Source organism: Sus scrofa, chromosome 5 (genome assembly GCF_000003025.6).
Source record: "Sus scrofa isolate TJ Tabasco breed Duroc chromosome 5, Sscrofa11.1, whole genome shotgun sequence".
Lineage (NCBI taxonomy): Eukaryota > Metazoa > Chordata > Mammalia > Artiodactyla > Suidae > Sus > Sus scrofa.
In genome coordinates, this window is record NC_010447.5 from 82074952 (window position 1) to 82087153 (window position 12202).

Consider the following 12202-nt stretch of genomic DNA (forward strand, 5'->3'; position numbering starts at 1 on the left):
TTAAAGGCCACACCAGTGGCATTTGGAAGTTCCCAGGCTAAGGGTTGAATCAGAGCTGCAGCTGCTAGCCTACATCACAGCCTCAACAATGCCAGATCCAAGCTGTGTCTGTGACCTACACCACAGCTCACAGCAATGTGGACCCTTAACCCACTGATCGAGGCCAGGGATCAAACCTGCGTCCTCATGGATGCTAGTAAGATTCATTTCCACTGAGCCATGATGGGAACTCCCAATATTGATTCTTAATAATTTCACATTCTTTCTCTCCTTATTTTCCAGTGCATGGTCACCAAGATTTAACTTTCAGCTAGCCTGATCCGGTTATACAATATCATCAAAATCTATTACCTATTACTATTTCTTCAGATTATAAAGAGCAACCTTTTTTTTAATGTTCAGGCAATAAAACTGTCAAGACTTGGAAACACACTGCAAAGGAGAGCAAAGGAAACAGACCCTATGATGATCCTTGGGTCTCCAGCTTCAGTGACTGAACAATGGAAGGCAACGTAGGTAAGCTGAGGGAGCAAACAATGTGGTCTACTTTTAAAAACTGATGGACAGACAGTAATGGGACATCAAGGTAAAATATCCAGTGAGTAGTTAGCCATACCAGAGTAAAGCTCAGTAGAGAGGTCTGGCATATAAATACTGGTGAAACAACATAAGGGAAGGATATCGAGTCAAAGTGGGTAAAATGTAGCACACTGAAAGATGGCAAAGAAGTGTATAACAAAGAGAGTGTCTAAAATACAGGTAGAACTCTTTCAAAGGCTAAGAAAGAAACAGCAATAAGTCAACAGCAAAATAAGCAGAGCATATAAATAGACAGTTTAAGAAAATGATACACCTAAGTGGTCAGGTAAGAATTTTTAAAGGTGTTTAAATGCTCTAATTATCAGAAAAATCAAAATGAAATACCACTTTTTCTCTTTCAATAACAGGGAATATGGAGAGAGATAAGAAAATAGTACTCTCTCTGGAGTTCCCATCGTGGCTCAGTGGTTAACGAATCTGACTAGGAACCATGAGGTTGTGGGTTCGATCCCTGGCCTTGCTCAGTGGGTTAAGGATCCAGCGTTGCCGTGAGCTGTGGTGTAGGTTGCAGACGCAGCTCAGATCCCGCACTGCTGTGGCTCTGGTGTAGGCCGATGGCTACGGCTCTCATTTGACCCCTAGCCTGTGAACCTCCATATGCTACAGGAGCGGCCCAAGAAATGGCAAAAAGACAGAAAAAAAAAAAAGAAAAAGAAAGAAAGAAAGAAAATAGTACTCTCCTAACTGTAACAGCCAAGGTGAAGACCAGTATGCAAATATCAAGTCAACTTAAGGATGTGTCTACTATATGATCCACTGAGTATGGGGCTTAGAGAACCTCTTGTGCAGTCCACACACATCCTATTTCAATACAGAACTGTTTGTAACACCAAAAACTTCAAACAACCCAAAGGCCTATCAATGTATAAAATGTCATAATAAGGATGATGGTTAAAATGAATAAAATCAACTTTTATATCAGTACTTGAAGAAGTCCTAAAAATAATGCTGGATGATAAAAACAAGACAGAGAAAGAATGCATATCATTTGATATAATTTAAAAATAGACACACTAACCTAACAGGGCACTTGGCCCAGCTGGATATACAGAGAAACCCCTCCTGGTATAAAATACCTAAAATTATAGAAGAAAATAGGAAAAGTTTTAAAACATATGACTGAATTGTCCACAAGACAAGGAAAATTACAAAGGTCAAAAGCAATGAGAAAATGCCAATATAAAGGGATAAGCAAATGACAAGGTCTCCCTGGTGTCTACCACTCTCTAGCACTTAAGAACCTGGTTTTTAAGAACTCTCAGCAAAGTTTAGGCGACAAAGCTGACCATAAGAAGACAAGGAGTTAGGAGTTCCCATCGTGGCACAGCAGAAACGAACCCAACTAGTATCCATGAGGACGTGGGTTCAATCCCTGGCCTTGCTCAGTGGCTTGGGGATCCAGCATTGCTGTGAGCTGTGGTGTAGATCACAGACGTGGATTGAATCCCACATTGCTGTGGCTGTGGAGTATGCTGGCAGCTGCAGCTCCAATTCAACCCCTAGCTAGGGAACCTCCATATGCTGCAGTGTGGCCCTAAAAAGCAAAAGAAGAAGAAGAAGAGGAGGAAGAGGAGGAAGAAGAAAGAAGAAGAAAGAAGAAAGAAGAAGAAAGGAGGGAGAAGGGGAGGGGGAGAGGGGAGGGGAGGGGGAGGGGGAGGAGAAGAAGAGAGGAAGCTGGATCAAAGACCCTCCCTGCCTACTCTGCCATATAAAGTGAAAAGGCCCTAAAGGCCAACACTCTTAGTGTGTCCACAGGAAAAAAGTCTGCCCAGCAGAAGGTGATAGTAGAGATACTTGCCCCTAAAGAGATTTTTGAAGTAGTCTCAGCATTGTCCTTACGGCTCTGAGTAATTTTCACTTAGGTTTTTTCCTAATAATTAGTTTTTGCTGAGATCAGGGTAATCAGTCATCTACCTCGGCAGAAAATTGAAGGTTTATTCCTGAAGAGGGTAAAATAACCTCTGGACTGAAAAGTGCAGTTGAGGAAAAACGCACCCGAGTGAAAAAATTCATAGGAATTACATGACAGTTTATATTCTAAATTTTCACACTGCTTTCAGGTACCTAACACACTGGCAGCTCAACTTTATAGTATTCATGCAGAAGGAAAGGAGACTCTTTTCTGAGGAAATTGTTTCAAAAGGGACATCCTAAAGATGTCAATATCAAAGGTTCCCCAACCAAATGGCCCGGTAAGATGAGGGTGATAAGTGCTAACCCTGCACTCAGAGCTTCCAGAAAACATTTTAGTGCTCCACTTAAACACAGGGAAGTCTTTAATTGGAAGAAAGGAAATCCTTCCAAAATTAAAACCAACAAAAACAAGGAACTTGGAGGAAACAGATTATGCAAGAAGAAAATCTCAACAAAATATTATTAATAGTCTCAAAGAAGAAAAATATTAGACCCCTAAAATCAAGAACAGTATGATATTTTAAAAAGAGAGAGAACAAAAAAAGAGCTCTTAGAAATAAAGCGACTGGGGAGTTCCTGTCCGTGGCTCAGCAGTAATGAAACCAACTAGTATTCACGGAGACTTGGGTTTGATTCCTTGTCTCGATCAGTGGGTTAAGGATCCAGCATTGCCTTGAGCTGTGGTGTAGATCTCAGATGTGGCTCAGATCTGGCGTTGCTGTGGCTATAGCATAGGCTGGCAGCCTCAGCTCCAATTGGACGCCTAGCCTGGGAACCTCCATATGCCACAGCCCTAAAAAGACAAAAAAAAAAAAAAAAGAAAAAGAAAGAAAGAAAGAGAATGATAGGAAATCCAATAATTATCTATTAAACTTAAGAACTATTAAATATCTTATTGAAAGGAAAGTAAAACAAGGTGAATGGATAAATAAACTGGTACATCCATACAATGGAATATCATTCACTGCCAAAAAAGAAATGAGCTGTCACGCCATGAAAAGATACAGAGGAAACTTAAATACACATTATTAAATGAAAGAAGCCAATCTGAAAAGGCTACATACTATATTCCAGCTACAAGTCACTCTGAAAAAGCAAAATTATGGTGACGATAAAAAGATCAATGGATGTCAGGGATTGGGGAGAAAGAGGGATGAATATGCACAGCACAGAAGATTTTTAGGGCAGTGAAACTATTATGTACAAAACTATAATGGTGGATACATGTCATCACACATTTGTCAAAACCCAGAGAATATACAATACCAAGAGTATTTAGGGGTAAAATTTCAGATGTCTGCTACTTACTATCAAATGATTCATACAGAATAAAAACAATATGCATGTATGTATACATGTTCGTGTACAACATATACATGTGTACACTGATATTTATATACACATACAAAATATTAAAAGAATGATGCAAATGTGGCAAAAATTAAAATAACTGAGTAATCTAACTGTAAGGCATATAGGAGTTCAGAATACTATGCACATCACTTTTCTAGAAGTTAAACAGTTTTTCAAAATAAAAAGTCAAAAAAGTGCTACTTCTATTTTTTTTGTTTGTTTTAGGGCTGCACCAGTGGCATATGGTAGTTCCCAGGCTAGGGGTCGAATCAGACCTACGGCTGCTAAACTACACCACAGCCACAGCAACGCCAGATCCAAGCTGCATCTGTGACCTGCGCCGCAGCTTATGGCAACACCGGTTCCTTAACCCACTGAGTAAGGCCAGGGATCAAACCCACATCCTCATGGATACTAGCTGGGTTTGTTACCACTGAGCCGTGACGGGAACTCCTAAAATTGATTTTTAACAATAACTGTTATTAAAAACAAGGAACAACAAATCTGACATGTAACCACCTACCACCACCCACCCCAACCTCCACCACCCACCCCTCTTCAGCTATATTGACCCTTCTGTCTTTTCTCAAACTCTAACTGCAGTCTCTGGCCAATCCGCAGTCTCCTGCCAAGGGATTCTACATATGCTGTTCCTCCTTCCTCATCTTGGCTCCCACTCCCTTGCCTACTTAACACCTCGCCTTCCTTTAGGACCCAGCTTCAACTCTCTGACCAGGTTAATTCCCTGGTCTCATAGCACCATATATCTTTTCTTCTGATAGCTGCAATTTTACATTTGTTTGTATTACTCTCTACTTAATGTCTGCCTCACCTACTAGGCAATTAGCTTCATAAAGACAATAAGCTCCACATAGACAAGAGCCCTGTCAAGTTTTCCTCACCATTTTAAGCCCAACACTTATGACAATGCCTGGTATACAGCAGAAGCCAAATAAAAGGGAAAAAAAAAAAGAAATCTATGGCAAGGAGGAAGAGAGGGAAGAAATTAACATTTACATAAACAGCTAAACGGCTGTATTGGCCTTCTTGCTGATCTTTGAACATGTCAGGCATTTTTCCACCTCAGGGCCCTTGCATCTGCTGTCCCCTTTTTGCCTGGTAGTCCCTTCTCACAAAAAGGGACTACCTCCTTCCCTCTCTTTCAAATCTTTGCTCAAATGGCAACTTCTCAATAAGCTCTTCCTTGACCCCCCTTTTTCGAATTGCAGGAACTCTACCCCAAACTCTATACTCCTAAGGTGCATCTCCATTTTAATCTGCACTCCTTAGGTGCACCTCCATTTTAATCTTATGACCTAAAATACTAAATATCTTACTAACTAGAGTATTACCTGTCTCTCCCAACTAGAAGATTAATTCCATAAGAGAAGAGATTTCCTTCAGTGCTATATTCCCAATGCTTAGAATAATGTCAAGGACACACTAAAAACTCAATAAATATGTGTTGATAGATTTGATAAAATTTTGTCAAAATTCTTCAATGTTCAAAATTTACTTAATGTATATCTTTTTAAAATCTATATCTTGGAGTTCCCGTTGTGGCTCAGTGGTTAACGAATCCAACTAGGAACCATGAGGTTGCAGGTTCGAGCCCTGGCCTCGCTCAGTGGGTTGAGGATCCAGCGTTGCCGTGAGCTGTGGTGTAGGTCTCAGAAGCGGCTTGGATCCAGTGTTGCTGTGGCTCTGGTGTAGGCCAGTGGCTAAAGCTCCAATTAGACCCCTAGTCTGGGAACCTCCATATGCTGCAGGTGCGGCCCTAGAAAAGACAAAACAAAACAAAAAAAGACAAGAAAAATAAAATTAAAAATACATATCTTAATATATATCTTTTATATTTTTTAATTAATATATATCTTTTACTTAATACATATCTTTTCACAACTATCCACGTATAGGAAAAACTCTGTTGTTTTAACATTATATAATTCCTAATTTTGAGGTGTTAAATTATTCTTCCTTTTTCAAAAGGATGATTCTAGTCAATATTTTTTCTCAATAGCTTTATATGTCAACATGAGAAATGTTCAAATCTGTCAGTATCTGATTTGGGGGGATATTTTACTGGAGTATGAAATCTAAAAGACTGGGAACACTAACGTATAGGATTAAAACAATTCATCTGAATGTCATTTCACTATCTAGCCCAATAGACCCACTGAAACCACTTCTCCCTTCAAAAAATCATCTTTTTTTAGTCAAGACAGTCTCCTTACCATCTTCAAACCACTATGATTTTAATCTCTCTGGATGCTTTCTCTAAACTAACTTTCCCCTTCCTTCATTCCTTCTTTAAATCCTGCCCATCCAAAGACTTCCTTCCTTTAAGTATACTGTGTAAAACCCAAGAAGCCTTTCTTTTTTTTCTTTTTTTTTTTTTTTTTTTTTTTTTGCCTTTTCTGGGGCTGCTCCCGAGGCATATGGAGGTTCCCAGGCTAGGGGTTAAATTGGAGCTGTAGTCACCAGCCTACGCCAGAGCCACAGCAACACGGGATCCAAGCCACATCTGCCATCTACATCACAGCTCACAGCAACACCAGATCCTTAACCCACTGAGCGAGGCCAGGGACCAAACCCGCAACCTCATGGTTCCTAGTCAGATTCGTTAACCATTGCACCACAGGAACTCCCCAAGAAGCCTTCCTTTACCACTCCAGCCTACATTCATCTTTCTCTCATCTGAATGTATCTGGCCCCTTAAGTAAAGCTTTTTTCAAACACTAGTTTGGCCCAAGTCAACTACGTAAGAATCACTTCAGATTAAAAAAAGGCAATTTCAGGAGTTTCCATCATGGTTCTATAGAAACAGATCTGACTAGCATCCATGAGGACGTGAGTTCAATCCCTGGCCTCACTCAGTGGGTTAAGAATCTGACATGGCCATGAGCTGTAGTGTAGGTCTCTGATGCGGCTCGGATCTAACATTGCTGTGCCAATGGCTTAGGCCAGTGGCTACAGCTCCAATTAAACCCTGGGAACCTCCACATGCTGTAGGTGCAGCCCTAAAAAACAAACAAACAAACAAACAAACAAAAAAGGTAATTTTAAGAGTCTCAATGCAGATTAGAACCAGTTTCTAGGACTGGAGCACCGGAGCTGGTATCTTTTAAAAGCCCTTCCAAATGACTCTGATTCACAGCCTGACTTAATAATTAATCTATACCACAGAGTCTGATATGAGTCATCCAAGATAACTTGGATTATATTTATTTTTGCTTTTTGTTTGTTTGTTTTCTTTTTGCCTTTTCTTGGGCCGCTCCTGCGGCATATGGAGGTTCCCAGGCTAGGGGTCTAATTGGAGCTGTAGCTGCCAGCCTACACCAGGGCCACAGCAACTCGGGATCGAGCCGCTTCTACGACCTACACCACAGTTCACGGCGACACCAAATCCTTAACCCACTGAGCAAGGCCAGGGATTGAACCTGAAACCTCATGGTTCCTTATTGGATTCGTTAACCACTGAGCCATGACGGGAACTCCTTGGATTATATTTAAATAAACATTATTTATGTGGGCCTTATAGAACTTTTTAGATAAAAAGTCTTATAAAGTAAAAATAATTTAACCATAATAATCATAATAGTTGTATATTTACCTTAAGATTTTAAATTAAACATCAAATGTACATGTCCTAAGTTAATTTATACATATAAAAGCCTTATTTTTGGAACAAATCATTTCAAATCCAATCATAATATTTTGACAACCATATGAAGAGGCATTTGTGAATAGAATATATTGATATTACCATAGGAGGGCATATATTGCGAAGAAATTAATGAAATTAAGCTTATTCAAACGGTCAGCAATCAAAAGTCACTTTTAAAAAAAGTTAACCTAAATACAGTTTACTAACCTGTTTATTGTTCTCTGCCATGGAAAGCTGCAATGCCAAGAGCATGGAGTCTGCGCCACATACAGTAGTTCTCTCAGAGTTACAGAGACTGTGCCAATTCCTTCTGAACTCTTTAATCATATCCATGACAGACTTCTGATTAAGCACAGCCATTCTCTTAAAGCAGGACAGAATGCAATGTTAAAAAGTCTTATTTTAATTGGAAATTAATATCTAACATGTGTAAGGAAGCAAAGTTAGAGAAAAATAAATAGTGAACAAGAGGTCACTTCATATTTACTAAGATTGCTTGTAATTAAATTTAGGAAAATAGAATAATACAATATCTGCCCAATCATATTTTCTTCTCCTTTAGTTTTCTAAAGCCAGATCTTTTAAAATAAGAAAAGCCAATCTTGTTCAACCTGAAAGCTCATATAAAACAGATAAATGCAAATTCTGAAAACATAATTATAGACACAAATATAGCTACTTAAAGCCTTTTTTTAAATATTTGTTTTGAGAGAGAGATGGTAATATCTGTGGTAAAGTCAATTTTTTCCCATGCCTATATTGTCCCAAAAGGTGTGGTCTGCTTTTCATCCCTTTGAATCTGGGTCAGCCATGTGACTGGATTTGATCAAACAGAATGTAGCAAGAATGAAATCATGGGCATTCCAAGCCTAGACCTTGTACAGAAAATAGTTAATACAGCAGGTCTGACTACTATCCTTTCAAAAGCCAGCTTACAAGGTTAGCCCTTGGTTGGCAAATGGGAACTAGATTTCAGGAGGGTTTCCAGAAAAAAAGGGTTCACTGTGCCTAAACTATTTGTACAAATAATACGGTTTATGCTGAACATATGCTTTCCTCTTATGTCTGGAATTTTGGAACACAGAGGATACCCTGATGTTTCACCTCCAGTAAAAACCCTGGGCACTGAATCTCTAAAGAGCTTCCCTGACAGACATTTCATATGTTCTTGCTTGGGGAATTAAGCATATCCTGAGTGATTCCATTAAGAGAAGACTTTTTGAAGCTTGAACCTGATCTCCCCTGGACCTCACCCCATGTACCATCTCCCTTTGTTGACTGTACTTGGTATCTTTTTGCTATAACACATTTGCTATAACACAATTGCTGAGCCCTCTTAGCAATTGATCCAACCTGGGATGGTCTTGGCAGCCTCCTGACACAGGGCCTTGCAGCTCTGGCTCTTACTCTCTTGATACCCTTAGAATGACATATGAAGAAGCCTGCTGGAGAGGCCATATGGAGAAGAACCAAAGCACTCTTGCTGGCAACCAACACCAACTCACAGACGTGTGAGTAAGACTATCTTAGATTATCTAGCCCTAATCAACATGTAGATGAAATACAGCCAAATAAGTGATTCTAGGCAAGACCAGCAGAACCACGTAGCTCAGTCCAGCTCAAACTACTGATCCACAGAATCATGAACAAATAAAACAGTTGTTATTTTAAAGCTACTAAATTTCAGAGTGATTTGTTACACAGTAATAGACAACTAATACAGTAACAACTAATATTTAGAAGGTTTCCTGGTGCCAGACACTTTCCAAAAGCTTAACATTTATTACCTCATTCACTCTTCACAAGAGTCCAGTGAGGAAGGTCTATTATCCTCATTTTACATCTGAAGAAGGCAACACCCTATATCATTCAGTTAGCAAATAGCCAAACGAACCTAAATCCAAGCTACCTAACTCCAAAAGCTGTACTCTTAAATCACTATATTACAATACTTCTCCTGACAGACAAAAACCTTTCAAAATAATTGTATGTAGTTCCTACATTTAATATACTCAATCCTATATGAAGCAGCTAATTCTTTGAGTGAACAAACAAGTTGGCTAAGATTTTCCTCCTACTTTCTTTTAAGTACCCCAGTCTCCAACATAGCCACATACCATTATATTATTTTGGATATTTTACTGCACACATCCCATTTACTTATTCCTTCAGTTATCTTTCTCCCCTTCTTTTTTTTTTTTAATGTGGCATAAACAGAATCCCAGCTGTTTACTAGGTATCTTGGATTTGTATGATCAAAAAATGGGCATGTTCTATTTATAAAATGATGATTTATAGACATAATCAGTGATACAATTTAAAGACACAAGTTATTGGGTGTTCTCTTGTGGGTTAAGTATCCAGAGTTGCCACAGCAGCAGCTTGGGTCACTGCTCTGGCAGGGATTTGATCCCTGGCCAGGGAACTTTCACATGCCACAGGCATGGCAAAAAAAAAAAAAAAAAAAAAAAAAGTTATTAAAATTCCTGGCCACAGCAATCAGACAAGAGAAATAGAGGGTTTCAAAATTGGAAAGGAAGAGGTAAAACTGTCACTACATGCAGATGACATGATACTATATATAGAAAACCCTCAGGACTCCATGCAAAAACTACTAAATTTGATAAACTAATTCAGCAAAGTAGCAGGATACAAGACCAACATTCAGAAAGCAATTGCAGAGTTCCCACTGTGGCTCAGCAGGTTAAAGACCCAATATTATCTCCATGAGGATATGGGTTCAATCCTTGGCCTCACTCAGTGAGTTAAGGATCCAGCATTGCTGCGAGCTACAGCATAGGTCACAGATGCTGCTTGGATCCGATATTACTGGGGCAGTGATGTGGGCCGAAGCTGTACCTCCAATTTCACCACTGGCCCAGGAACTTCCATATGCCACAGATGCGGCCATAAAAAGAAAAAGGAAGGAAGGAAGGAAGGAAGGAAGGAAGGAAGGAAGGAAGGAAGGGAGGGAAAGAAGGAAAGAAGGAAAGAAGGAAAGAAAGAAAGAAAGAAAGAAAAGGAGGGAGGGAAAAGAAAGAGAGACGAAGGAAGGAAGGAAGCTAACAATTAAAATACCAGAAAAGGAGTTCCCATTGTGGTGCAGTGGAAACAAATGTGACTAGCATCCATGAGGATGCTGGTCCAATCCTTGGCCCCCCTCAGTGGGTTAAGGATCCAGGACCGCCGTGAGCTGTGGTATAAGCCACTAACACCATTCAGATCCCACACTGATGTGGCTATGGCTGTGGCCTGAAGCTATAGCTTGATTTGAGTCCTAGCCTGGAAACTTCCATATGGTGCACTTGTGGCCCTAAAAAAGAAAAAAAAAAAAACAAAAAACAGAAAAGGGATATAAAATATAATACCTTTTAAAGTCACACAAAAAAATAATAAAATACCTAGGAACAAACATGACCAAGGAGGTGAAAGATTTATATGCTAAGAACTATAAAACATCAATAAAGGAAATTAAAGAGCATTCAAAGAAATGGAAAGATATCCCATGCTCTTGGACTGGAAGAATTAATACTGTTAAAATGGCCATACTACACAAAGCAATCTAAAGATTTAATGTGATCCCTATTAAATAACCCACGACATTTTTCACAGAACTAAAACAAATATTCTAAAATTTGATATGGAACCATAAAAGAGCCAGAACTGCCAAAGCAATCCTGATGAAAAAACACAAGGCATAACTCTCTCAGACTTCAAAGCAATAGTAATCAATTCTACAAAGCAATAGTAATCAAAACAGTGTGGTACAAAAACAGACGTATGGATGAATGGAACAGAATAGAGAGCCCAGAAATAAATGCAAACACCTACAGTTTACTAGTCTTTGATAAAGGAGGCAAAAATACAAAATAGGGAAAAGCCTCTCAGCAAAATGAAAAGCTTCATAAGACTGGAAAACTGCAAGTAAATCAATGAAACTAGAACAACATCATCGCATGATGCACAAAAACAAACTCAAAATGGCTTAAGGACTTAAACAGTTTAAGATATGATATCAGAGTTCCCATGATGGCGCAGCAGAAACAAGTCCAACTAGGAACCATGAGGTTGCAAGTTTGATCCCTGGCCTTGCTCAGTGGGTTGAGGATTTGGCATTGCCGTGAGCTGTGGTGTAGGTTGCAGGTGCAGCTCGGATCTGGCATTGCTGTGGCCGTGGCATAGGCCGGCAGCAACAGCTCTGATTAGATCCCTAGCCTGGGAACCTCCTTATGCCAGTGGTGCGGCCCTAAAAAGGACAAAAGACAAAAAAAAAAAAAAGAAAGAGACAATACCATAAAACTCCTAGAAGGGAACATAGGCAAAACATTCTCTGACATAAACTGTAAAATGTTTTCTTAGGTCAGTCTCACAAGGCAAGAAATAAAAACAAAAATTTTTAAAAAACAACAAACAACCTCATCAAAAAATGGGCAGAAGATCATAACAGACAATTCTCCAAAGAAGACATACAGATGGCCAAAAAACACATGAAAAGATGTTCAACATCATTCATTATTACACAAATGCAAATCAAAACCACTATGAGGTAACACCTTACACCACCCAGAATGGCCATCATCAAAAAATCTACAAACAATAACTGCTGGAGAGGGTGTGGAGGAAAAGGAACCCTAGTACACTGCTGGTGGGATTGTAAATTGGTGCAAC

General features: G+C 39.4%; 1 protein-coding gene across 2 annotated transcripts in view; it reads right to left on the reverse strand.

Annotated features, from left to right (window-relative positions):
• Positions 1 to 12202, reverse strand: part of PARPBP (PARP1 binding protein) — a 73090-nt gene that overhangs the window by 56095 nt on the left and 4793 nt on the right. Inside the window, exon 2 of one of the 2 annotated variants that reach the window (XM_021092657.1) lies at positions 7742 to 7897. The exons of the other annotated variant lie outside the window; for it this stretch is intronic. Within the exon in view, the coding sequence (XP_020948316.1) occupies positions 7742 to 7894 (153 nt within the window). The 5' untranslated portion in view covers positions 7895 to 7897. The remainder of the gene's footprint in view (positions 1 to 7741; positions 7898 to 12202) is intronic. 2 annotated transcript variants of the gene reach the window in all.